At 40.3% G+C, this 26980-nt stretch overlaps 1 protein-coding gene across 1 annotated transcript in view; it reads left to right on the forward strand.

The window, feature by feature from the left end:
- Positions 1 to 26980, forward strand: part of ints7 (integrator complex subunit 7) — a 58425-nt gene that overhangs the window by 19276 nt on the left and 12169 nt on the right. The window contains exons 8-15 of the mRNA XM_055639781.1: positions 1325 to 1442; positions 4188 to 4319; positions 13116 to 13213; positions 16793 to 17032; positions 18192 to 18329; positions 21466 to 21672; positions 23818 to 24012; positions 26755 to 26858. Coding sequence (XP_055495756.1) covers positions 1325 to 1442; positions 4188 to 4319; positions 13116 to 13213; positions 16793 to 17032; positions 18192 to 18329; positions 21466 to 21672; positions 23818 to 24012; positions 26755 to 26858 — 1232 coding nt within the window. The remainder of the gene's footprint in view (positions 1 to 1324; positions 1443 to 4187; positions 4320 to 13115; positions 13214 to 16792; positions 17033 to 18191; positions 18330 to 21465; positions 21673 to 23817; positions 24013 to 26754; positions 26859 to 26980) is intronic.

Consider the following 26980-nt stretch of genomic DNA (forward strand, 5'->3'; position numbering starts at 1 on the left):
TGTGTGTGTGGGGGGGGGTGGTTAGTGTGTGTGTGTGTGGGGTTAGTGTGTGTGTGTGGGGGGGGTGGTTAGTGTGTGTGTGTGGGGGGGGTGGTTAGTGTGTGTGTGTGGTGGGGGGGGTGGTTAGTGTGTGTGTGTGGGGGGGGGTGGGGTAGTGTGTGTGTGTGTATGGGGGGGGGGGTGGTTAGTGTGTGTGTGTGTGTGGGGGGGGGTGGTTAGTGTGTGTGTGGGGGGGGGGGGTGGTTAGTGTGTGTGTGTGGGGGGGGGGTAGTGTGTGTGTGTGGGGGGGGGGGTTAGTGTGTGTGTGTGGGGGGGGGGGGTTAGTGTGTGTGTGTGTGGGGGGGGGGGTTAGTTAGTGTGTGTGTGTGGGGGGGGGTGGTTAGTGTGTGTGTGTGGGGGGGGTGGTTAGTGTGTGTGTGTGGGGGGGGGTGGGTAGTGTGTGTGTGTGTGTGGTTAGTGTGTGTGTGTGGGGGGGGGGGTTAGTGTGTGTGTGTGTATGGGGGGGGGGGGGTTAGTGTGTGTGACGCCACAGCCCCCCCACCCGCAAACGCGCGTTGAGGGGACAGGACCCAACGGGTCTCAATTTGTCTAGTCTCTCTCAAAATACTTTACTCTCCTCATCAACCACCTCCTCAGTGGTGACCTTTATCTTACTACAGTAAATTAAAAATCCTTGCCTGTTTCCCATGAAGTAGCTCCTCTGTTTTTGCTTCTCCTATTGTCACCATCTTCTTCAGCTTTGTGTTTCCTCTCGCACATTTGTTCTGATCTTCAATGCATCCATCCTCCCTTTCCCACACTTTCCACAGAATTCCCAGCGGCCTTATTTATAGACTTCTTAATTTACTGTTCTAAGTCCTCCTGATGCAATTTGCTAAACATTTTTTTTTGAATATCCATCCTGAACACCCACTGGTTTAGAGCTCTGAAGAGAATTGGGGTATTTCTTAATGCCAAAGTTACTTTATAAATGCCATTTCTAAATATTTACAGGTGATTGCAAAAGAACCGTTTTACTTGATAAAATGTAAACAATAGATCAGTAAGGGTAAAGATTTATTTGAGGTTGGTTGTTCATTTTAGGTGTATTCATTGTGTAGTTCTTTCTAAGAGGTTGAAAAAGCAGGGGTGGCCTATTTATGATCTTTATGATTCTATATGTAATCAGACTACTCCAAGGCAAAGTTTTGTGGAACTGATGCTGCATCTGGTCTTGTGTCTTAAAAATACTAAATCTGTTTAATTCTCATTACAATGTCTAACTGTTTATTTACTTATCTTTCCGAGAACATAATTATAACATGCTTTTCTTTTCTCTGTTAAGTCGCTGTGTGAATGTGCCCTTCAGAGCCCTTACGACAGTTTGAAATTGGGCACACTTTCAGTTTTGTCCACGCTATCGGGAACTATAGCATTGAAACAGTACTACTATAATTCACAAGGTAAGGCCAGTGACTAGTGTTGCTTAACTTTTCATTAGCTTAATCAACGGCGTGAAATTGCATTCTTACACATGAAAAAGTGGTAAAGTCTGAAACAATGAATGGAGTCCATGTTTCACTGTAAATCTTTTGGGACCCATTGTTTTAAACCATCAGCCAATAAGTCATACCACTTTATTCTGGCCACTATATTGTTAACAGGACAATTGTGATTGTTGGAGCATAGCCTACAGGTGATGGAGGCTGTACTGTTAAATGCAGTGCCCAGGTTCTTGTATATACATGTTTTTCTTGGTGCTTATGTATTCTCCTGTATGCTGACGGGGCCCTTACTCAGTAATCTTGGGATGAAGTCCAATATTCTTGTGGTATATCTAATTATAGCCTGGAGTACTATAGTATCAACAAAATGTTGTTTTAGTCTTTGGGTTGTTTTATTGATGAATGTATTGTTAGATATAGGACTCCCTTGTGCAGGGAGTCCTATATCTTGTAAGGTCTCTGGTTTAATCCCAGTTTTAAACTAAAGGGCACTGCAGGATGGTAGCAGGGATGCTGCACTATATTAATCTTGGACTAGAAACAGAAAAAATCACCATGTTTCGCCCTCTTCATGACTGATCTACCTCAGCCCAATGTCCAGAGACCTATTAACTTCTGTCTAGGGAAGAGAATTGTGAAGATTTACCACACTCCAATATTGAAATGACTACTCAACTTAGTCATGAAAACCTACCTTTTATTCTCAAACTGTGCCTCTTGAGTCTACACTCATCCTCCCTGCATCTGACTGGCAAGCTCTCAAAAGAATTGTGGTTGTTTCGATGAGATCCCTTCTCATTCGTCCAAATTCTAAAGAATACAGTACCACCCCCTTCCATCTCTCGTGTGGCATCTGTCATCCCTGGAAGCATTCTAATGATCTTCACTGAACTCCCTTTATTAGGTAAGGAGATCAAAACTGCACACAATATTCCAGAGATAGAGCTTGATAGTCTGGGTCTGAAGAAGGATCTCAACCCAAAATGTCACCTGTTTCTTGTCTCCAGAGATGCTGTGGGATCTGCTGAATTACTTTAGCTTTTTGGCTCTATTTTTGGTTTAAACCAAAATCTGCAGTTCCTTCCCACACAATATTCTAGATTCAGTCTCAATAATGCTGTATCTAATCGCTGTAAATCATCTTTACTATTGTACTCGAATCCTCTTGCAATAAAGGCTGTGTACCATTTGCCCTTCAATTGTTTGCTCGCCTACGTAGTGGCCTTCAGTAACTCGTGTATAAACACGCCAAGGTCCCTTTGAACCAAAATGGATGACGTTGTAATTTTCTACATTATTATCCATGTCATGTTTCATCCACTCTCAATATTCCTCAAAAACCTCTTCATCCACCTGCATACTCACAATGCTACCTAGTTTAGTGTGGAAGTATTATCTTTTTGCCTCAGCCAAATTGTTGATGTAAATTGTGAATAGCTGGGCATCCAAGCACTGATTGAGAGCTTCTGCATAGAAAGGATCAATAGGAGGTTCTGCTTCAAAAAGTCAGCCATCATCATCAAAGACTCACAAACCCAGGCTATGCTTTCACTTCCCTCCTACCATTGGGGAGAATAGCTTCTTCCTAACAACCATCAGGTTCCTGAACACTACACAACACCATGGAATGCAGGAGTGTCTTTGGTTGCACTAAGACCTTCAGGCATTGTATTTGCACTAATACTGGGGATATTCATTTTCAGTTTTTTATATATTACATGCAATGTGTTATTGTCCTGTTAGGCTGCTGCAAGTATGAATGTCATTGTTCTGTTGTTACTATATGACAATTAAACAGTCTTGACTCTTGATTCACTGTGGTACCCATTTGTCCAGCCATTTCGGGAGTCACTCTAATGCACTTCTGTTGAACTCCATCTGAGACAAATATATTCTTTCTTGTGCCAAATAGGCACTCCATATTTCCAGGTGTGATCTCACCAGAGTGCTGCATAATTCTAGCCCAATATCATTGTTCCTGAACTCTTGCTGTGAAGGTCTATGTACTATTTGTCACCATAACTGTTTGCTATTTATGTATGTTGCTTTAAAGCGAGCGTTCTATGCTTCACACAAATACCTATAGAATCCTTTTGGACCTAAAGGATAATTTCAACATTTCAGTTTTTACAACATTTCTATCAAATAATTTTTATCCAGGAGTCAGTCGTATGTTGATAAAATATCCTTGAAATGAATAGTTACTTTGGGCTTAATCAAATATTTGATGACATTGTAATGGATTTGATTCTCGGATGCAGTTGGCACAAAAAGCACTCAATTGGTTAACTTTATCTTTGATATAAATACATGACAAGGGGTCACAGCTCAAGGATAAGGGGGAAATCCTTTAAAACCGAGATGAGAAGAACTTTTTTCACACAGAGAGTGGTGAATCTCTGGAACTCTCTGCCACAGAGGGTAGTTGAGGCCAGTTCATTGGCTATATTTAAGAGGGAGTATGTGGCCCTTGTGGCTAAGGGGGTCAGAGGGTATGGAGAGAAGGCAGGTACGGGATACTGAGTTGGACGATCAGCCATGATCATATTGAATGGCGGTGCAGGCTCGAAGGGCCGAATGGCCTACTCCTGCACCTAATTTCTATGTTTCTATGTTTCTATGATTGAACTGCCTGATTTTCAAGTTGTGTGGCAGAAATATACATATAGCTGATACTGCTTGTATTTTTTTGTTGTTTAAAAGGAACCTCAACTGCTCCAGCACATTCTGACGACCTGATAAAACTTGCACAAGAGTGCTGTTACCATAGCAACTGTGCTATTGCAGCTCATGGTGTTACTGTTCTAACAAACATCACATCCTGTTTGGAGAAAGGTAACCCAGAAAAGATGATTGTCGCCCTTTTTCTTTTGATTGATTGCAACGATTTGGAGGTCTTTGTTCCAAATCTAGATAACAGAAATATATTTTGTATCAATATACAATCGCAAACAGATATTAAGTAGATTCTGGAATTCAATTTTAAATGATTCACAAAGCTATGATTAAATAGGGGATTCTAAAGAATGATAGTTTGTAATGGATGGAGCCCATTAGTACTGTGCCATTTATAACAACGCTTTCACAGTTGACAACCACAGAATCTAAATTTTGTACAACGAGTGGGAGGGAAGAAGGAAATAATTCATGAGTACTAGCAGCCAAATTGAACAGCGTAGGCTGTTATAAATTGTGGAATTTATTTTGTAATGAATATTTTGTTTATATTTCAGATCTAAAATAAAATTTATTTTGTATTTGATATTTATGGTAACTTTAACTAAAATATTACTTTTGCAGACAGACGAGGTGCTTTAATGATAGTCACAATTTTATTATGTTTTCATTAGGCATGGATTATTATGTTTTCATTAGGCATCAGTTATACAGCATGGAAACGTGGTTTGCAGCCCACCATGTTCATGCTGGCCATCAAATATACGTACACTAACTCCTAACATTTGCCCCCTTGCCTTCTCTACCGTGCCAATTCAAGTGCTAACCTAGGCACTTTTTGAATGTTGCTTGTTTCTGCGTCTGTCGTCCACTCGGACAAGATGTAACCGATTCCAATACCAATTGGTGATAAGAACTTTGCATCAGATTCCCTTTAATCCCACAACCGCCTTCCTTTAAACTTATGCCAAACTTCTTACTCACAATTGTGCATACTTCACAGTCTCCCTTAGCCTCTTCCGCGCCTCAAAAATAAATTCATTGTCCACCACTCCTCATAATTGAAACTCTCCTCCTCCAAACAACTTTCTGGTGAATATCCCTCAAATATTATTTTGACAATTTCTAACTACCTTATATTTAAATATCCTTTAACGGAGGATGTTTAAATTTCTAGCTCAGTGAGTCACTGGCACTTGAGACTATGAATAAGCTTGGATTGGTAAAGTGCCAACAAAGGAATGAGCTTAATTATCTACCCTGACCTTGTTTGTTTTAAACATTTTGTTACTCTAGCAGGGGAAAATAAGCACATTTCTTGTGGGATTTTTACTTTTAAAATAATACAGTAATTTAAAAAATTACTAATTTTCTCCATTTAAAACGTCTTCAATATTTAGCTTTCAATTCAGAGTGTGCTTTTTGCATTGAATTAATTTCTTTCCGTCTTTGTGGTTCCATTATTTTTCAGAATGTTTATTTGAGAATGTCTTCCACTTTGTTCATAAATTACACATTCACCCATCAAAGGCTTTAATTCTGATTCAAAATTGCATTTTTTTAAATTTAAAGGAACTGTTTTAATGAAACATAAGCAAGATCATTTTGCCAGATCTGACATTGGCTCTGGATCTTGATATTGTGATGTTTATTTCCAAAAGCTGTAATCTAGCATATTGGTAACATTGCATTCACCTTTATGTGAAAGCTCCATTGTTGGTTTCAAAATCCATTAAATATTCTATTGTCACGGATGTTACAAACGTGGAGCAATGATGCCTGTGTCGAAAATAATACCAAATCGAACTAATGCCTTCTGCCTGCATGTGAGCTACAGTGCCCTCTATAATGTTTGGGACAAAGACCTATCATTTATTTATTTGCCTCTGTACTCCACAATTTGAGATTTGTAATAGAAAAATAAAAAAATCACATGTGGTTAAAGGGCACATTGTCAGATTTTAATAAAGGCCATTTTTCTACATTTTGATTTCACCATGTAGAAATAACAGCAGTGTTTATACATAGTCCCCCCATTTCAGGGCACTATACTGTTTGGGACATAGCAATGTCATGTAAATGAAAGTAGTCATGTTTAGTATTTTGTTGCATATCCTTTGCATGCAATGACAGCTTGAAGTCTGTGATTCATGGACATCACCAATTGTTGGGCGTCTTCTCTGGTGATGCTCTGCCAGGCCTGTATTGCAGCCATCTTCAGCTTATGCTTGTTTTGGGGGCTAGTCCCCTTCAGTTTTCTCTTCAGCATATAAAAGGCATGCTCAATTGGGTTCAGATCGGGGGATTGACCTGGCCAATCAAGAATTGACAATTTTTTTGCTTTGAAAAACTCCTTTGTTGCTTTAGCAGTATGTTTAGGATCATTGTCTTGCTGTAGAATGAACTGCCGGCCAATGAGTGTTGAGGCATTTGTTTGAACTTGAGCAGATAGGATGCGTCTATACACTTCAGAATTCATTAAGCTACTACCATCACCAGTTGTACAATCAATGAAGATAAGTGAGCAAGTACCACCGTGTTTCACAGATGAGTGGTATGCTTATGATCTTGGGCAGTTCCTTCTCTCCTCCATACCTTGCTCTTGCCATCACTCTGATAGAAGTTAATCTTCATCTCTTCTGTCCACAAGACCTTTTTCCTGAACTGCGGTTGCTCTTTTAAGTACTTCTTGGCAAACCTGGCCATCTTATTTTTACGGCTAACCAGTAGTTTGCATCTTGCCTTTGTATTTCTGTTCATGAACTTCTATGGACAGTGGTCATTGACAAATCCACACCTGACTCCTGAAGACTGTTTCTGATCTGTCGGACAGATGTTTGGGGATTTTTCTTTATTATAGAGAGAATTCTTCTCCGTGATGGATTCTTAGAGCAGCTGGTACAGGAGCCAACCACGGAGAAGGCAATTCTGGATTTAGTGTTGTATAATGAACCAGATTTGATAAGAGAACTTGATGTTAAGTTTTAATCTACAATTTGAGAGGGAGACGGGTAAATCGGAGGTGTCAGTATTACAGTTGAACAAAGGGGACTATGGAGCCATGACAAGGGAGCTGGCCAAAGTTGACTGGAAAGATACCCTAGCAGGGATGACAGTGGAACAACAATGGCAGGTATTTCTGGGAATAATACAGAAGGTGCAGGATTCATTTCCAAAGAGGATGAAAGATTCCAAGGGGAGTAAGGGGCGACCGTGGCTGACAAGGGAAGTCAGGGACAGTTTAAAAATAAAAGAGAAGAAGTACAACCTAGCAAAGATGAGCGGGAAGCAAGAGGATTGGGTAACGATTAAAGAGCAACAGAAGATAACTAAAACGGCAATACGGGGAGAAAAGATGAGGTATGAAGGTCAGCTAGCCAAGAATATAAAAGGAGGATAGTAAAAATGTATTTAGGTATGTGAAGAGGAAAAAATTTGTTACGACCAAAATTGGACCTTTGAAGACTGAAAAGGGTGAATTTATTATGGGGAACAAGGAAATGGCAGATGAGTTGAACAGGTACTTTGAATCCTTCTTCACTAAAAAAGGAGGACAGAAACAATCTTCCTGATGTACTATCTGGAGTGACGTAGGAACTGAAGGAAATCCACATTAGGAAGGAAATGGTGTTCGGTAGACTGATGGGACTGAAGGCCGATAAATCCCCAGGGCCAAATGGTCTGCATCCTAGGGTACTTAAGGAAGTGGCTCTAGAAATCGTGGATGCAATGGTGGTCATTTTCCAATATTCTATAGATTCAGGATCAGTTCCTGTGGATTGGAGGGTAGCTAATGTTATCCCACTTTTTAAGAAAGGCGGGAGAGAGAAAATAGGGAATTATTGACCAGTTAGCCTGACATCGGTAGTGGAGAAGATGCTGGAGTCAATTATAAAAGATGAAATAGCGGCACATTTGAATAGCAGTAACAGGATCGGTCCAAGTCAGCATGGATTTACGAAGGGGAAATCATGCTTGACTAATCTTCTGGAATTTTTGGAGGATGTAACTATGAAAATGGACATGGGAGAGCCAGTGGATGTAGTGTACCAAGACTTTCAGAAAGCATTTGATAAGGTCCCACATAGGAGATTAGTGGGCAAAATTAGGGCACATGGTATCGGGGGTAGAGTGCTGACATGGATAGAAAATTGGTTGGCAGACAGGAAACAGAGTAGGGATTAACGGGTTCCTTTCAGAATGGCAGGCAGTGACTAGTGGGGTACCGCAAGGTTCGGTGCTGGGACCGCAACTATTTACATTGTATATTAATGATTTAGATGAAGGGATTACAAGTAACATTAGCAAATTGGCAGATGACACAAAGCTGGGTGGCAGTGTGAACTGTGAGGAGGATGCTATGAGAATGCAGGGTGACTTGGACAGGTTGGGTGAGTGGGCAGATGCAGTTTAATGTGGATAAATGTGAGGTTATCCACTTTGGTGGCAAAAACAGGAAGGAAGGTTATCTAAATGGTGTCAAGCTGGGAATAGGGGAAGTACAACGGGATCTGGGGTCCTTGTTCTTCAGTCAATGAAAGTAAGCATGCAGGTACAGCAGGCAGTGAAGAAAGTGAATGGCATGTTGGCCTTCATAACCAGGGGAGTTGAGTATAGAAGCAAAGAGGTCCTTCTGCAGCTGTACAGGGCCCTAGTGAGACCACACCTGGAGTATTGTATGCAGTTTTGATCTCCAAATTTGAGAAAGGGCATTCTTGCTATTGAGGGAGTGCAGCGTAGGTTCACAAGGTTAATTCCCAGAATGGCGGGACTGTCATATGCTGAGAGAATGGAGCGTCTGGGGTTGTATACTCTGTAATGTAGAAGGATGAGAGGTAATCTTATTGAAACATATAAGATGATTAAGGGTTTGGACACGCTAGAGGCAGGAAACTTGTTCACGATGTTGGGGGAGTCCAGAACCAGGGGCCACAGTTTAAGAATAAGGGGTAAGCCATTTAGAACGGAGATGAGGAAACACTTTTTCACACTGAGAGTTTAAGTCTGTGGAATTCTCTGCCTCAGAGGGCGGTAGAGGCCGGTTCTCTGGATACTTTCAAGAGAGAGCTAGATAGGGCTCTTAAAGATAGCAGAGAGAGGATTTTAAAGCTTGTCTCTTAAAAAGAAGACAGCAACAAAATTGTTAAAGGTAAACCAAGCCAATCCTTTACATAAGTGGTCATACCTTCGCTGTCTGCTTCTGAGGATATTGGCTGGGAACCAGATCAACCTCAGATCGAGGGACCACAATATGTTCCAGGCAACTTCTTCAGGAGGTTGGTCACAAAGGGTCCGACAAGTGCACTCTTCTCCCCTACTGATCCCGGTCAACTGCACCCTCTTACTAAGTCATCTGTTGGTGGTCCCAGCGAGGTCCCTGCCGACTAACGGCAAATGTTAAAGTTTGAGTGGAGCCCCCGCGGGGACAGACTGAGCAACGTTTGTGCTCTTTGTACTTCCTGCCACTACCAGCTGATAAACGATTAAAGATTGCCTTGGTTTACCTTTAACAATTTTGTTGCTGTCTGCTTTTTTAAGAGACGAACTTTGACATGGGGAGAAGGCAGGACGGGGTACTGATTGTGGATGTTCAGCCATGATCACATTGAATGGTGGTGCTGGCTTGCAGGGCCGAATGGCCTACTCCTGCACCTATTATCTATTGTCTATCAACTGTGAAGGTCTTCCTTGGCCTGCCAGTCCCTTTGCGATTAGTAAGCTCGCCAGCGCTCTCTTTCTTCTTCATGATGTTCCAAACAGTTGATTTTGATAAGCCTAAGATTTGGTTAATGTCTCTAACAGTTTTATTCTAGTTTCTCAGTCTCATAATGGCTTCTTTGACTTTCTTTGGCACAACTTTGGTCCTCATGTTGATAAACAGCAATGAAAGTTTCCAAATGTGATGGAAAGACTGGAGGAAAGACTAGGTGCTGAGAGCTCTCTTTACCTGCATTAAGAAAGCATTTAAACACATCTGAGCAATTACAAATGCCTGTGAAACCATGTGTCCCAAACATTATGGTGTCCTGAAATGGGGGACTATGTATAAACACAGCTGTGATTTCTACATGGTGAAATAAAAATGTATAAAAATACCCCTTTAATAAAATCTGACAATATGCAATTTAACCACATGATTTTTTTCTATTACAAATCTCAAATTGTGGAGTACAGAGGCAACTAAATAAATGATGGGTCTTTGTCCCAAACATTATGGAGGGCACTGTATATCCCTCCATTTCCTGCATATTCATTGTGCATATTTAAAAGCCACAGTTATTTCCGCTTCTATCACCATCTCAGGCAACTAACTGTTTCTTTACCCGAATCAAACACTGTGCAAAAATAAATGAATAAATTTGCTCTGCACATCTTTATACTTTGTGGAAACATTTCTGACTGTCTATCCTATCTATGCCCCACAACCTTTTCATAGCTCATATCCTTAAATCTAGACAGCACCTTGTAAATCTCTTCTGTACGTTCTACAAAGCCTCCACATAACAGGGGATCAGAAGTGCACATAGTAATACAAATGTTGCCTAACCAAAGTTTTATAAAGCTGCATTGTGACTACCTGACTCGTATCCAATGCCCTGACTAATGTAGGCAAGCATACCAAACAGCTCCTTTGTTACTCTTTCTCTTTATGTTATTATTTGAAGGGAGCTAAGAACTTGGACCCCAAGTTCTCTCTGAACACCAGTGTTGTTAAGTGTCCTGCCATTAACTTTCTCTTCACATTTGATCTCCAAAGTGCAAAAACGTCTAGATTTAACACCATCTGCCAGTTCTCTGTCCATATCCGTAACTGATATTTATAAGTTACTAGACCAAGTGCAGACCCGTTGGGTCTGTTTCCCCAACAGCGTTTGCGGGGGGGGGGGGGGGGGGGAGCACTCATATTAACCACCGCCCAAACTCACAGGTGGGGGGGGGGGGGGGGGGGGGGGGGGGGTGAGAAGAGGGGAGGGAGGGGAGAGGAGGAGGAGGAAACGGAACAGATTTGGGAGGGAAAGTAGAGCGGGGTAGGGGGTGAGAGAGGGGGATGGGGAGAGAGATGTGGGGGAGGGGGGGGGATGTGGAGGGAGGGGAGGAGGGAGGGAGTGGGAGAGGGGTGGGGGGAGAGCACGCCAACTCCAGGAAAAATGCCGTGAACAAAGGCAGCCTTTGTACATGGCCTTCATTGACCTGTCAAAGGCTTTTGACTTGGTAGACCGCTAGGCTCTTTGGAGCATACTATCAATGTATGGTTGTCACGACAAGTACATCAGAATATTGAGGCTTCTACATGATGGCATGTCGGTCTCTGAGTCCGAGCCCTTCACTGTGGAAACGGGGGTCAAACAGGGATGCATCATCGTACCCACCCTGTTTGTCGTCTTCATTGCTACCATACTTCACCTCATTGGTGAAGAGCTGCCACAGGGAATCCCAATCCTCTACAGAACTGATGGTGGACTCTTCAACCTTAATAGGTTGAAGGCCAAGAGAGAAGTCAGTAACACCGCCATCATGGAGCTTCAATACGCAGATGACTGTGCCATTGAAGCACACTCTGCAGAAGACCTCCAGGGCAACCCGAATGCCTTTGCCAAGGCATACAGAGCCATAGGCCTAGCCTTAAATATCAAGAAGACCCAGGTCCTACATCAACCTCCACCCAACCAGCTGTCTACCCAGCCCACTATAAAAGTGGACGACACCACTCTGAAAACATTGATCACTTCCATGCACTTCAAAGTTCCATGCACAGATCCAAGCTCTACATCTACCTATGATACGGGCATTAAACTGCCCATAAGTCTCACCATCTTCTTGAAATAGAAATTAAATTTACAATTCCTGTGCCGTTGGGGTGAAGTGTTTAAGAAGGAACTGCAGATGCTGGAAAATCGAAGGTAGACAAAAATGTTGGAGAAACTCAGCGGGTGCAGTAGCATCTACGGAGCGAAGGAAATAGGCAACGTTTCAGGCCGAAACATTGCCTATTTTCTTCGCTCCATAGATGCTGCTGCACCTGCTGAGTTTCTCCAGCATTTTTGTCTACCGTTGGGGTGAAGGCTGGATGAAGTTTAGTTTGGAGATACGGCGCAGAAAAAGGCCCTTTGGCCCACCATGTCCGCGCCGACCAGCGATCCCCAGACTATTACCCTATCCAACACGCTAGGGACAATTTACAATTTTTACCTAAGTCAATTAACCTACAAACCTGTACGTCTTTGGAGTGTGGGAGGAAACCGGAGCACCCGTAAAAAACCCACACGACCACAGGGAGAACATATCTCCGTCCAGGCAGCACCCGTAGTCAGGATCAAACCCAGGTCTCGGGTGCTGTAAGGCACCAACTCCACCGCTTCGCCATTATGTCATCCTGTTTCTGGAACTTTTAATAGTTTTTAAAACATTAGTTTGCCAATATGTAATTGTAAGGTGGGGTGCTAAAATTCACAGAGCAATGGTTTTGCACTAATAAATTACTAATAAAATAGCAATAAATAAATAAATGTTACACTAATAATAATAAATGTAGTGGTAGGTAATTTAAGCAGCTGGGTGGCAGTTGACCCATGTCACGTATTCCTTTTTGGTAATTAAAGCATGCAATTTTCTCGACTGGCCAAATCAAAGTGTATGTTATAAAATATACTAACTCTGCTATGTGTCTCTAATTGAGTTGTTCACAGAGTCAATTTCTGTACGGAAATGTTCAGAGTTTTATTTCTATTGATATGGCATTATCTTGAAGAAAAGGGAATTGCAAAGGCAGGTTTCTCAAAAACCTGGCCTGCTTCTGCTTCTGACCCTGTCTCTCTGAGTGGCCTTATTTCTTATTTCAGTTTGGGGCATAATGAGAGAATGAAATGCATGACAGACAGGCAAAACATTTAGCAAGATCATGTTTTTTCTACCAAAACAAAATTGAATCATGTTTGGAATTGTTTCACTTTGCAGATATTTTGGCTTTGGAACAAGATGCAGTTTTTGCTCTGGAATCCCTGCTTGTTCTTTGTAGCCAGGAAAGCAGTGTAGGAGCTCAGAATGCTTTAAAGGTAAGGAACAGGATCTGCTCTGAATGAATTGATGACCATTATGAGAAACTGGTTTATATCGTAACTGGGCTCATTTTACCTTTCTGTTTGAAATGACAATTTTTGCCATCTGTTTGTGTTTTACAAGATGATGTGACGCAGGAGGCCATTCAGCTTGTTAAGATCAGCAGCCCATCTAGCTCTTCTTACCACCCTTGACCCATGACCCTGTAAATTCTGTCTTCAATGTTGATTTAATTTCCTTTCTGACTGCTATATTTGAATTAATCTGCACTATTATTCCTGGCAGTGCATTTCAGATTCTTCTGGTTGATTAGTTGCTGTCAATGTTAGTTTCTTTGGCAGTCATCACTCTGCCTTTCTTTGTTCTTATCTCTCCTTCCAACGGGACCAATTTCCTTCTACGTAATCTGTTCATACCCTTCACGATTTTACATTACTGTTGAATCTCCTCACAACCTCGTCCATTACATAGATAAACAATGTTAGCTTCAGTTTATCCGCTGACAGTCTCTGGTTGTTGATATTTTTGAGGTTTGAGTATTTTATTGCACAGATAGTTTTTGTTTTGCCTTGGCAGCACTTTCCATTGTGCTGAGAAAACATGTTGCTTGGCCTGATCCAAGGATGTGCAAATATTGATGACAAGAGGATTGCTGATATTATTTCCCCTACCTTATGAATGGGCAACTTGCCCTCTAGTTATTTAAAAAGAAATTTCAATAAAATAAATACACTATAAAGAATGTACGGTTAGAAGCTTCTTTCAAGCCTTCATTCAAGATTAGTAATGTTATCTGCCTTAATCACAGCTGAATCACTGCATATTTATAGTCTAGAAAGTAATCTGGGGCTAGGTGAAAAGGATCTTTAAAATTGAAAATATTTCCTCGGGTTTAGTGGTTGCAGATATTAAATAATTGCTGGAATGCGAGACTAATTTTTACAGCTTTTTGAACAGAAGAGTTCAGGCGTGAGGTAAGACCATCTGCTGCGCTATAATTGTATCAAAAACTGTCAGAAAGAAAAAAAAATACACGGTATGGAATGAAAGGATATTAAAGATATGGAAAGCGAATGGAAACCTAGAAAAAATGTAAGGTTAACAAACCTGGATGCATCATCAAACTGGTAGTAAACCATTTCCATATTATCAAACTTCAAAAATAAACCTCGGATCTTCTCTTTCCTCTGGTGATACAGGAGCAGAATCCTTGTAATTTTCCAATCAGCCATTACTAATTAGCTGCCAATTTACTCTCAGCATTAATTGTTCTACTATAAATTGGCCATCTGAGGGCATAACAATTCTAGTATGGAGTCCCATCTGTTTTGTTTGCACTGCATCTGGCTGTACTGTTTATATAGGTATCTGAAATTGGGCAGAGAATGTTAATTTGACAACTAAAGACCATAACATACTTCCTTCCCTGTTGTTTAAGAATAATAAGACTCTCTGCAGTGGTAGGCAACCGCAGGAGATGCAACACTGTCTCTTTACCTCCCTCCACGACTGCATCCAACCTTATCTACTATATCCACTGTTCCAGGTGTCCGTAATGGCCGCCTCGCTAGCAGTATTTGTCCCTTCTCTGTTTTCATTATTTTAAGTATGTCTTGAATGTTTGTTCTAATCTCTCTTGGTGTGTTTTATGTGGGGGGTGGAGGGGATCGGGGGAAACTTTTTCCAGTCACTTACCTCGACGAAGATGCGATTTTTCTCCGTGTAGCATCTCCGTCCCCCCCCCTCCGACCGGCCCGGAGCTTCAAGCCGCAGGTGAGGCACGGACTTACCATCGCGTAGCCTGGGATATTTTGCGGAGGATCGCCAGTGTTGGAGCTCCGACCGCAGGGCCTGTGGACTTTAACACCGTGAAGCAGCGGTCTCCGGTAAAAAGCAGCCGACTCGGGAGTTCCACGCCGTGGAGTGTTCCGATCCGTCCCGACGCCGGAGTTTCGTTCATCCCGACGAGAGGGCTTGAACATCGGGCCGTCGGCAGCGGCACTGCGGAGGGTTCAATGCACGACCATGGGCGAACATAAGAGGAAGATGACTGAATTTTGTTGCCTTTCATCACAGTGAGGAATGTTGATTCCAATGTGGTGGATGTTTATGTGAAACTTTATTTTATGTGCTGTGTGTATTTTTGCTTTTTTGCTTAGTATGACTGTATGGTAACTCAAGTTTCACTGTATCTTAATTGGTACATGTGACAATTAAATTGAATCTTGAACTCCTGTACATCGGCGAGATCAAGCGCGGGCTTGACGATCGTTTCGCTGAACACCTCCGCTCAGTCCGCCTTAACCTACCTGATCTCCCGGTTGCTCAGCACTTTAACTCCCCCTCACATTCCCAATCTGACCTTTCTGTCCTGGGCCTCCTCCATTGTCAGAGTGAGTCCCAGCGCAAATTGGAGGAACAGCACCTCATATTTTGCTTGGATAGCTTACACCACAGCGGTATGAACATTGACTTCTCTAACTTCAAATAGCTCTTGTTTTCCCTCCCTCTCCATTGCCTCCCCATCCCAGTTCTCCCACCAGTCTTACTGTCTCCGACTACATTCCCGCCCACTCCCATGACATCAGTCTGAAGAAGGGTGTGGACCCGAAACGTCACCCATTCCTTCTCTCTCGCTGAGTTACTCCAACATTTTGTGTCTACTGGAATATTGGCTCCTTTTCTGATCAGCACACTTTGGGGATGACGTTAAAGCTGTGAAAGTGGATATATAAATGATTTAATGAATAGTTCAATGTACAAGGAACATGCATTATGTGGTTCAACTGGAAAAGTTGGTCTTGTTCTCTTTGGAGCAGAAAAGGATGAGTGTTGTTGGTTGTGTTCAAAATAAAGAGGTCTAGACAGAATAAAAAGGAATTTTCCCCATGAGTGGGTAGGTTGAGAGCTAGGGGATACCTGATTTGAAACAAAAACATATGTTGAGGAAAAAAAATGTATTTTATTTTAAACGCAAATTTTTCACTTAAATTGGTTTGCTTGACACTGGAAGCTTTCAAGGGGGATTGGGATCAGTAGACAAGAAAAAAAAAATTGGGAAAAGTGGGATTACTAGATTTCTTTAGCAAAGAGTTGGTTGGACATGGAATGGCAAAGATGCACAAATCCAGGAGTAGCAGAAGAATCTCATCATTATTTTGTGGATTCAGCCCTGTGACATCCTGTCCAATTTTGGAGATCTTGCCCCGGTTTTGGTTCAAAGACAGGATAACCATGGTAGTGTCGGGATTGGGCATTGCAGACTGGGGCTTGGGGGAAGAAAGATTAGGACATAATGCAAATTGATTTGTCATTCTGTGTTGGAAATCTAAGGCCACACTATCCTCCACTGCAAAAATGGCTGTGCAAGATTTAAATGGTCCTTCTCTGGTCCCTTCCAGTCTGCTGGGAATTAAAGTGCCAATTTATGCTGATGATTTTGAAAATTATGTTATAAATAGGCTAGGCATCTGTACTGTTGATGTTTTCATTGACACTCATACGGAAATCTAGAATCTAAGGAATCAGAATTATTTATGGCTTTCAAACTATTGGTCTTTTTCACTCTTGCACAGACTGCGTTTACCTGCATGGTGAAGCTCATGTGTAGTCGCCCTCATCTAAGCCAGCCAGTGGTGGAATCTCTGCTGACCCAACTACATAATGCCCAGGACATCGCTCGCATCCCAATGTGCCACTGCCTTGCTGCTATAGCAGTGCAATTGCCTGTCCTGGGAGAGGGAATGCTGGGAGAGCTCATGGAATTATACAAGATGATTGGATCGTCATCTACGGACAAACAGCAAGAGCTTATGGTAAAAATCCTTAGGATTATTTTCTGTGGATGTTTTATTTGTAAAGAACAGTACCTGGTTTGGTGATACTCATTTCCTAGAAAGAAATAATGCATCCGTTATGAAGTTGATGGCAATTAGGAGCATGATAATCATAAAGGTTTGCAGCGCAGAAAGTGACCATTTAGCCAAGTACATCTGAGCCAATCTCTGAAGAAGTTCCAAATCACAACTGACCAAATATATTATGAATGACCACAGAGAACATCTACTATCTCTCCTTTTATATTATTTTATCAGAACCTTTACTTTTTTTTTTAAATAAATCCATCCTAAAGGACAAATTAATCAATATTTTCTAAGTGTTTCATGTAGTCTGGAGATTCAGAATGTATTCACGATTGAGTTAATTGACATTAAGTAATACATGTTTATTTAGTTAATCAACCCACACTTAATTAAAAAAATATTAAGATAGGGTTTGTTTTCAAAACAATTATAAAGGATTTTTAATGGAGTCAGATTTTGCTCTTTATAAAGAGAACATAATGAGCCTTCAATTTACAGTTCTGATGCAGAACATCACAGCCCAGGCCGTTTGGTCCCCAATGCCTCTGCCTGCATGTGATTCTTATCTCTCCTTTCCATGCATACCCACGTGCCTACATAAAAGCTTCTTAAATGCCACTGTTGTAACTTCCAATCCCATCTTCCTGGGCAGTGCCTTTTAGACACCCATCAACCATTTAAAAAAAATCTTGCCTTAGCACATCTCCTTTAAGCTTTCTTCCTCTAACCTTAAAGCTATAAAGTCTAAGTAATTAGACAAGTAAGTACGACTTTTCTTAATTATCCCAAGCAGGTATTTTCACTTCAAATGTTATTTTTTTCAAAACTAATGGCTAATTGTGTTTATGTATCTAAACTCTTTGCAAAGTAATCACTGCCACATAATATTCAGCCTATTTGGACGTCTTCAGATTAGCAATGATATCATCTTTTGGTTACTTAGTGTAAATTATCCATAATGGTTTGTATTAAGTTATGCTTGATGCATTCTTGTTTTGTGCACTGGGAAGTTTGACGTTGAAAGTTTATATGTAAATTAAAATGAATTGCATTTTTTAAAATGTTACTTCCATATTTTTAATCCACAAATTCCCTTTCCTCTGCCCATCAGGTGGCATTGGCTACAGTTATTTTTGTAGCCAATCAGAAAACTATGTCTGCTGATGTTAAAAGTGTGATAAAACAACAATTGGAAAATGGAGCCAATGGCTGGACTGTTTACAAGATTGCCCGTCAAGCATCCCGCATGGTGAGCATTTAAAAAAAAAAATGTCAACACTTTTTCTACAAATTAATTGATTATATCTAAAGAGTATATATTGTTACCAATGTTTAATCTTTCAAACTCTAACTTTGAGAAGTACCCAAGCTTTCTACCAAAAATAATTTGGAACCTGGAGAAGACTTCCTCGGCAGATCATGTGTTTGCCTGGAAACAAAAAATTCTGTCAATGTTATTCAACACATTATCCCAAGAGGTACAGGCGAACTGTTCAGGCTGTAGGAGGCTTTTTTTCTCCACATTTTGAACTGAATTTGTACTGGTACCAGTGGAAATAGCGTAAGTACATCTTTACTTATGCATTGTCAAAATCTCCATCACTATTCTCTTTCCACGTCATTCCTAAAATCAGTAACATCTGTCCCTAACGGTCAGGCGTTGTGATTAAAAATTCAGCGTGAAGAGAATTGGCTTCTATAAAATTGACTTTTTTCTCTCTCAAACTTTGGGTTTAACGTCAAAGCCATTATTTTCCATGTCCATGTTCATTCATTTTAAAACACCTGCTCTAACTTGCACATCCTTACAGTCCTGCTTTAACCTCTCTCTGGAAACTCTTCTACCCTTGTGTCCATCCTACCATTTCTCCATTCTCTGATATATTTTGTGCATCATTCGTCCTTTTACCCATCATTGATGAATTCATTTGTCCACTTCAGTTCACTGGAACACTGCCACCTCTCCTCATTGCCTTCCAGAATCCTGTGCCAAGCTGTTGTGTTTTCTGCTAATCGATTTGACCATGGCTCAAGCCTCAATTCTATAGTTTTTTGATGAAGCAGATAAGACTACTTTGTATTGCAATGGTTAATGTTGTGCTGCATGCCCATTCTTGAATTGTATCTTTCCACTTTTGCCTCTGAACATAACTGCAGATAATTCCTGGATTACATAAAAGTTCTATTCCTCAGAACTGTCTGTCGATTTCGTTCGAGAACCAGAAATGTCTGCTTTCTGTCGTAATTTGTTGTATCGCTCAACATATTCTTGCTATAACTTTTTCATTTCATTAAATAATCAGCCTAACCCTACCCATAATTAAACCAATGGAATATATATTGTGTCCAGTAATACAGAATACAACAAAACATTTAACTATTACTACCATGAAAATACTTGAAAAATGTATGGGAAAATGTGGAAAACCCAGTTAATGTTAGCCATGTCATTTGTAACCCAGTGAGCTCCTGTATTACCTTCATACAAGCTTATAACTAGAGTCAGTGACATTTTTAATGAAATAGATTGTGGACATTATATTTGATTAGGCAACACCTGGATTACCTCTTCTTAGATTTCTATAAAATTTGAGTAGTGTGATATCCTGATTGGAATTAATCTGGAAAAGACGGTATTATTCATTTGCTTTACCCATGAAAGTGGATACCCGGGATAAACCACCTGCTGATGTTTCAGTTCATGATTTTATCTTCACTATTGTAGCAGAAGGTTCATGCTGGATTTTAGATAGTGTGTTCTGTAAATAGGTTCTACGTAATAGTTACATCCAGGAAGAGCACGAGAGTTCCTGAGATTTAATTTTAGCCACAAATCAAATTAATTGCTCGTTTCTTTTTGCAGAGCATTTTGACTGCACATCTGCTACAGGAAATATTTTTATTGCATGTACAGTGCTGACTGGCCATCATGAAAGCATACGAATAGGGACAATGTTTATGATTTGTTAAATTTCCATCATATATTTGTTAGCCTCTTTGTACCATTTATTTATGGATCAGATCGTGGGCAAACAATGAAAATTAATTGTATCCCTAATAAATGCTGTGTAAAACCTTCTGGTTATTAATTAAGAATCAGTGACTTCTAATTTGTTTATAGTATGAGATCAGTATAGTGTGTGGATATTTGTTCTGATGTGTGCTTTGTTGTTCCAGGCCCGGAAGCTGTAAAGGTTAAAGTGTAATTAATTTGTCACTGTTGTATTCTCCATTGTGGTGACAAGTTTCGTTTTGTCTGTAAACGTTTACCACAGTTTACTTGCAGCCTCTAGTGGTAGGTCCCAACCACTGCAGTATTTTTATAGACAGATCTAAATAATTTCATCAAATGCTAGTCTCTTTGTTGCTTTGGTACAATGCAGAACGTTTTGATTCATAGTGTTCCACGCCTTGGTAATTTCAGGATTTGTCCAGATACTCACTCAAACATAGAAACATAGAAACATAGAAATTAGGTGCAGGAGTAGGCCATTCGGCCCTTCGAGCCTGCACCGCCATTCAATATGATCATGGCTGATCATCCAACTCAGTATCCCATACCTACCTTCTCTCCATACCCCTTAATCCCCTTAGCCACAAGGGCCACATCTAACTCCCTCTTAAATATAGCCAATGAACTGGCCTCAACTACCCTCTGTCGCAGAGAGTTCCAGAGATTCACCACTCTCTGTGTGAAAAAAGTTCTTCTCATCTCGGTTTTAAAGGATTTCCCCCTTACCCTTATCCTCAAGCATTGCATTTCAAATTCCAACCACTCTCTACACAAGGAAACGAACAGTAATTATTATTTGCTTCATATTGCATGAAGGTTGATTATGTAACATTGTTCTATAACAGAATAGTTCGCTAAATCAAATCTATAATTGACCACCTATAAAGGACAACTGACTTTTCTTCAAAAGACAAAGTACTGTTGGAACTCGATGGGTGAGGCAACATTTAAGGAGGGAATGACGGTTCGGGATGGGACCCATCTTCAGACTGAAACGTCATCTATCAGACGGAAGAAGTGTCTTGATCTAATTCTTAGTCCAACCATTTCCTCCACAGATGCTGCCTCACCCACTGTGTTCCTCCAGCACTTAACTCAAGATTCCAGCGTCTGCAGTGTCTTGTGTCTCGGCCTTTTCTTATTGGCAGGTTGCAGATTTGAGCCTTGGGTCCACCACATTCTTAGATTCCCAATTTGATCACATTGACGACATGAAGTCGTTTACTTTCCATGGCAGAAGAAAGAAAAATCATAAGTTTCAGCTCTGAAATTAAGGGCAACAGGAACATTTGAACAGGAGTTACTTCTACCAGTTTGCAGACCTGCCTTTTGACTGATATTCTTTTTAATATTTTGGTTCTGGTGTTTTCAGGGAAACCACAACATGGCAGGAGAGCTTTATCATGGCCTGTTAACTCAAGTGGCCTCTGAGCATTTTTACTTCTGGCTAAACAGCTTAAAGGAATTCTCAAAAGCAGAGGAAGGTTTGACAGGCCTACAAGACAGCGAATCCAGTGTTGCACTGGCTCGTATTGCTGAAGCGTTGAAACATTACCAGAGGGGCATCGCTTCTTTGACAGTAGGTTTAACATTTTGCTTTTTTCTCAGTGGTCCTAATTATTTAGGAAATTTGCTCAAAGGAGCTGGCAGCTGATCCATGTTAGTCAATATTGAAGGCAATATTGAATTTAGAAATCAAATTCAAAAAACAACAACAAAAAGTGACAAAAATATTTTTCAGGGGATTTTTATATATCAGAAAATTCTACATGAAACACTGCTGGTAATTTGGAAAATTTAATTTTAATGGAATATGGTTGGATTTTAGCTGGGATAATGGTAAGTATTGGCAAGAATCCCAAATAAAAATTAGTAAACTCAAAAGCATCCCCATGACATTCTAGATTACTGAGGAAAGCCCAAGGGCAAATGGAGAATCTAACTATCTTTTAAATCTCTTATGACAGATAAGCTAACCTGATAACTCAAGGTCACTCGTGTTAGAAATTGTTTTTGCCAGCGTCATCATGGGTTTAATGATGCTGGTTACTCCTGTAGGCTGACTCAGGATCTTTTGTGCCCTTAACAGAACTACCTCGAAGGAAGTTCAAGTTATAACACGTTTCCAGAAAGCAAATTGGATATAATGTGCTTGATGAATAAGGGAACACTATTTGTATTAACCAGGCTGAATTGATTATAAGGTGATTTCAACCAGGAACTAAAGAACCACTTTAAGGTTACTTTGGAAATTGATCGAGAGCAAAAAAGCTGTTTTATAAGAATAACCGTCCAGGGGGAAAAAAATTGACACATAACTTCCCCACAGTAATCAGACATCATTGTCTCTTAAGAACATAGTCTGGCAGTTCTACCGCAGGTGGCCATTGAAATTAATGTGCAGTCGCTTCTACTTGGTGCACAGGTGTTTCAGGATAGCGATTAAAAAGCTATAATAAAAAACTATAAGCTTGCCAAAAATAAAAGTAGATAGCATAGATATTTTAAAAAGGCAGTGAGAGGAAAAAAATCAAGATGATTAGTCTACATGGTTTTCTCTGAAAGGGAAATCTTGTTCGTTTAATACAGCACCTTATAATAATATGCACTGTGGATGAAAGAGGATGGGTGGTTAAATTTCTAAAAGGCATTGAACAGGTGCCACATCAAAAGATTATTGCAGAAAATAATTTATGGTGTTGGAGGTAAGGTTGACGTGGATAGAAAATTGTCTGCTTAAGAGGAAATGGTAGGCAAATGGGTTATTTTATAGTTAGCAGGTGCAGCACAGCGATTGATGCTGAATTCTCAACTTCACAATTTATATAAATGTATGTAAACGTCTTGAACAAAGACACTGGTGCTAAATTTACTTATGATAAAAATAGATAGGAAAGTAAGTTGCAAAGAGGACCTAAGTAGACTACAGACAGATAGATGAATGGGTGAATTGAGTGGGCAAAGATCTGGCAAATGGAATATATTGTGGTAAAAGTGTTGATGTTTTAATTTTTTGACTCTCCCAAAATGGACAACTTGGTTAAATGAGTGATTGCTAAGCTCTGAGAGGAAACAATATGTTTTTATGTATGATTTACAAATGGCTAGCATGCAAGTATGTCAAATAAATAGGAAAGTTATCAACATGTTGTTTATTGCTAGAGGTGTCAAATATCGGAGTAGAAAGTTATATAGCACACATATAACATATATATAGAAAGTTATATAGAAACAGAATGCAGGGTTGTGTTTGCAATAGGATCAGCCATGAAGGCATAGCTTTGAGGTCAGAGGGGCAACACTTAAAAGAGATGTGCGCGGCAATTATTTTCTTACAGAGAGTGATGGGTGCCTGGAGCGTGCTGCCATGGGTGGTGATGGAAACAGATACATTAATGGTGTTTAAGATGTTTCTATATAGTCTCGTGGATATGTATAGAATGGAAGGATATGGATCACATGCAGGCAGAAGTGATAGAGCAAGCTTTTGGTACTGATTGTCTTTCTGCTGCTCATAGTTCATGTTCAGTACCCTCCCTTGCACAGACTACATCTTCAGGCATCAAATCCCTAGTCTCCAAAGAAACCCTTGCTGTTTGATTTTCTATAAATAATGATTCTACATTGTCCCAAAATGATAGTTATATGAAAGGTAAGGCAGGTTTTTAAATTTAAAAAGAAAACGATTTGACACCATAAATACACTTTTAAATGTTTCTTCCAGGCTGCAAGCACACCTACCAATCCCCTAACATTTCAATGTGAATTTGTTAAACTACGCATTGACATGCTCCAGGCATTCTCCCAACTGATCTGTACCTGTAACAGCTTGAAGACCAGCCCACCACCTGCTATTGCCACCGCAATTGCTATGGCATCAGGAAATGATTTGCAGAGATGTGGCCGTATTACCAACCAGGTTTGTATATGTTTTTACCATATGTATTGGATCAGGACTGCATTAGGGATGATCCTGATGGTTTGGAGGTTAGCCGTCGAAGATTGAAATTATATCCCAAATCCAAAGCAGGGGTTGGAAATAGTTGAATCATTTCTGAGCCCCTTACCTATGGGTTAACTTATTCTCTACTTCTACTCTCATTGTTATCTGTATACGTTTACTATTTTCACATTTCTCTAAATGTCGAAAACAAAAGCAAAATGCTGGATACACTTAACAGGTTGAACCTCATCTATGGGGGGAAAAACTGAGTTAATATTTCAGCTTCTGTCCTTCATCAGAACTTTGACCTAAAATGTTGACTCTTGATGAATATTTCCAGTTTTTGTCTTTGATTTCCAGCATTGTAGTTTTATAGTTTCCTGGATTATATTATTGATTATAGATTATAGATATTGATTATAGTGACCCCACAAGCAAGATATTTGTACAAAAGCAGATAATTAATGTTTTTATTTTCATTACATTTTTAAAATGTGTTTAATATGGTAAGAAGCAATTTGAAATTGGATATGAATCTAAAGATTCAGCAGTTGATTATGAACTGTTTTTGAACATAGAACTGCACAGGAATGGGACCATCTGCCCACAATGTTTGTACCGAACAAATTGGTCTCATCTGCCTGTACGGGACCCATATCCCTCTATTCCCTGCACTTCCATGTGCCAATCCAAATCTCTCGAACGCCGCCTCCACCACCAACCCTGACAAGGTGTTCCAGGCCCTCCCCACTGTGTTTAAAAAAAAATCTGCAAATTTCTATTAAACTTCCCATATTACCTGAGAGCTATGCCCTCTAGTGTTGGACATTTCTACCCTGAGGAAAAGGGTTCTGACTGTATATCCTATCTATGCCCCTCATAAAGATATTTACTTCTCTCAAGTCTCCCTTCAACTTTTGACGTTGCAGAGAAAACAACCCGCCTATCCAACCTCTCCTTCTAGCTCAAACCCTGTAATCCAAGTAGCATTCTGATAAACCTCCTCTGCATCCTCTCCAAAGCCCCCATCTTTCCTGTAATGGGACAACCAGAATTGTATGCAATGCTCTAAACACAGCTTAACCAAAGTCCTGTCAAACTGCATCATGACTTCCTGACTCCTATATTCAATGTCCCTAGCAATGAAGCGTAGCATACACTTTCTTAAACATCCTATCCACTATGCTGTCATTTTCAGTGAGCTATGAGCCTGGACTCCAAGATCCCTCTACCCATCAATACAGTTAAGGGTCTTGCCATTAACTGTATCCTCCCTCCTTACATTCAACGTCCCAAAATGCATCACCTCGCACTCATCGGGTTAAACTCCATCTACTATTTCTCCGCCCATTTCTGCAACAGGTCTATATCCTGTTGTATCTTCTGACAGCATTCCCTACTGCCTCCAATTTTGATGTTGTCAGCAAATATACTCACCAATCTATCTACATGTAGGTCATTTATATATATATATATATCACAAGTAACAGAAGTCCCAACACAGATCCCTGCGAAGTTCCACAGGTCACAGACCTCCACCACAACTACCTTCCACCACAACCCTCTTTCTATGAATAAGCCATACAATCAAGTAATTGTGAATTCCGTACATCTTAATCTTCTGGGTCAGCCTACCATGAGGCACCTTATTAAAAGCCTTACTAAAATCCATGTATACGCTATCTTCATTGATCAGCTCCTCATAAACCTCTCCGATTAATGAGACACAACCTGTTATGTCCAAAGTCGTGCTGGCTATCCCTAATTAACCCAATCTCTTCCAAATGGGAGTAAATCCTATCTAGAAGAATTCTCTCCAATAGTTTCACTACAACTGGTGTGAGGCTCACTCTCCTATAGTTCCCTGTCCTATAGTTTTCTCCACTTTATTTCTTAAACAAAGGAACAACATTGGCCATTCTCCAGTTCTCCTGATCATCACCTGTGGCAAGAGAAGAAACAAAAATCCTTGTCAAGGCTCTGCAAAATCCTTTCTTGCCTCCCTCAATAAACTGGATAGACCCCATCCGATCAAAGAAGACTGGAGGATTTAAGGGGTTTATCCATCTTGATGTTCTTCAAAGCTTCAGCATCACCTCCTTCTCAATCTCAAACTGCCCTATCGTATTTTAATTCTCTATACACTGCCCTCCAGTCCTTCTCCTCAGAGAATAATAGGTGCAGAGTACTCGTTAGTACCTAACCTACATCTTCCAACTCCAAACATCGATTACCTTCATTATCTTTGAGCTGCCCTACCTTCTTCCTGGTCATCCACGTATTTTTAACGTACGTATAAAAAGCTGGGATTTTCCTTAATCTGACTCGCCAATGACATTTATGGCCCCTTTTGGCTCTTTAATCACCCTTCAAAAAGTTTAAGTAATGTCAAAATTACCGTTGACATTCCAGTGCAGGAATGCTGCAGTGGTTGTTATTTAGTTTTGAATCTTGTTCCAAATTCTTTCAAAATTTCTCTTATCTTGGCGCGCAATATACCAGACAATTTCAATATCTTTTTGAAATCAAAATGTAAAGAAGCCATTCTTAAGTATTAAGATGTTAATTATAAAGATCAAAATACAAAGTGCTGGAATGTCACCGCGGGTCAGGCAGCATCTGTGGAGAGAATGGGGTGGGCGATATTTTGAGTGGTCCTTCTTCAGAATAATTATCACGATGTTCTCTTCTCATCTAAATTATATGTGCATCATTTAGATGAAGATATCAATGGAGGAGTTCAGAAGTCTAGCAACACGCTACCATGACATGTATCAATCTTCCTTTGATGCTGATTCTGCCACCTTGAGAAATGTTGAGCTGTATCCTTTTTTGCCTAGCTGGAAGTTCCTGTTTAGTTTATCAATCAATGTAACTATTATGGATTTGTCTTTCATCACCAATTTTAAAGTAGATATTGTTGCTGTAGTATTTTAGCAGAGTA

The sequence above is a fragment of the Leucoraja erinacea genome, chromosome 8, assembly GCF_028641065.1.
Source record: "Leucoraja erinacea ecotype New England chromosome 8, Leri_hhj_1, whole genome shotgun sequence".
Classification (NCBI taxonomy): domain Eukaryota; kingdom Metazoa; phylum Chordata; class Chondrichthyes; order Rajiformes; family Rajidae; genus Leucoraja; species Leucoraja erinaceus.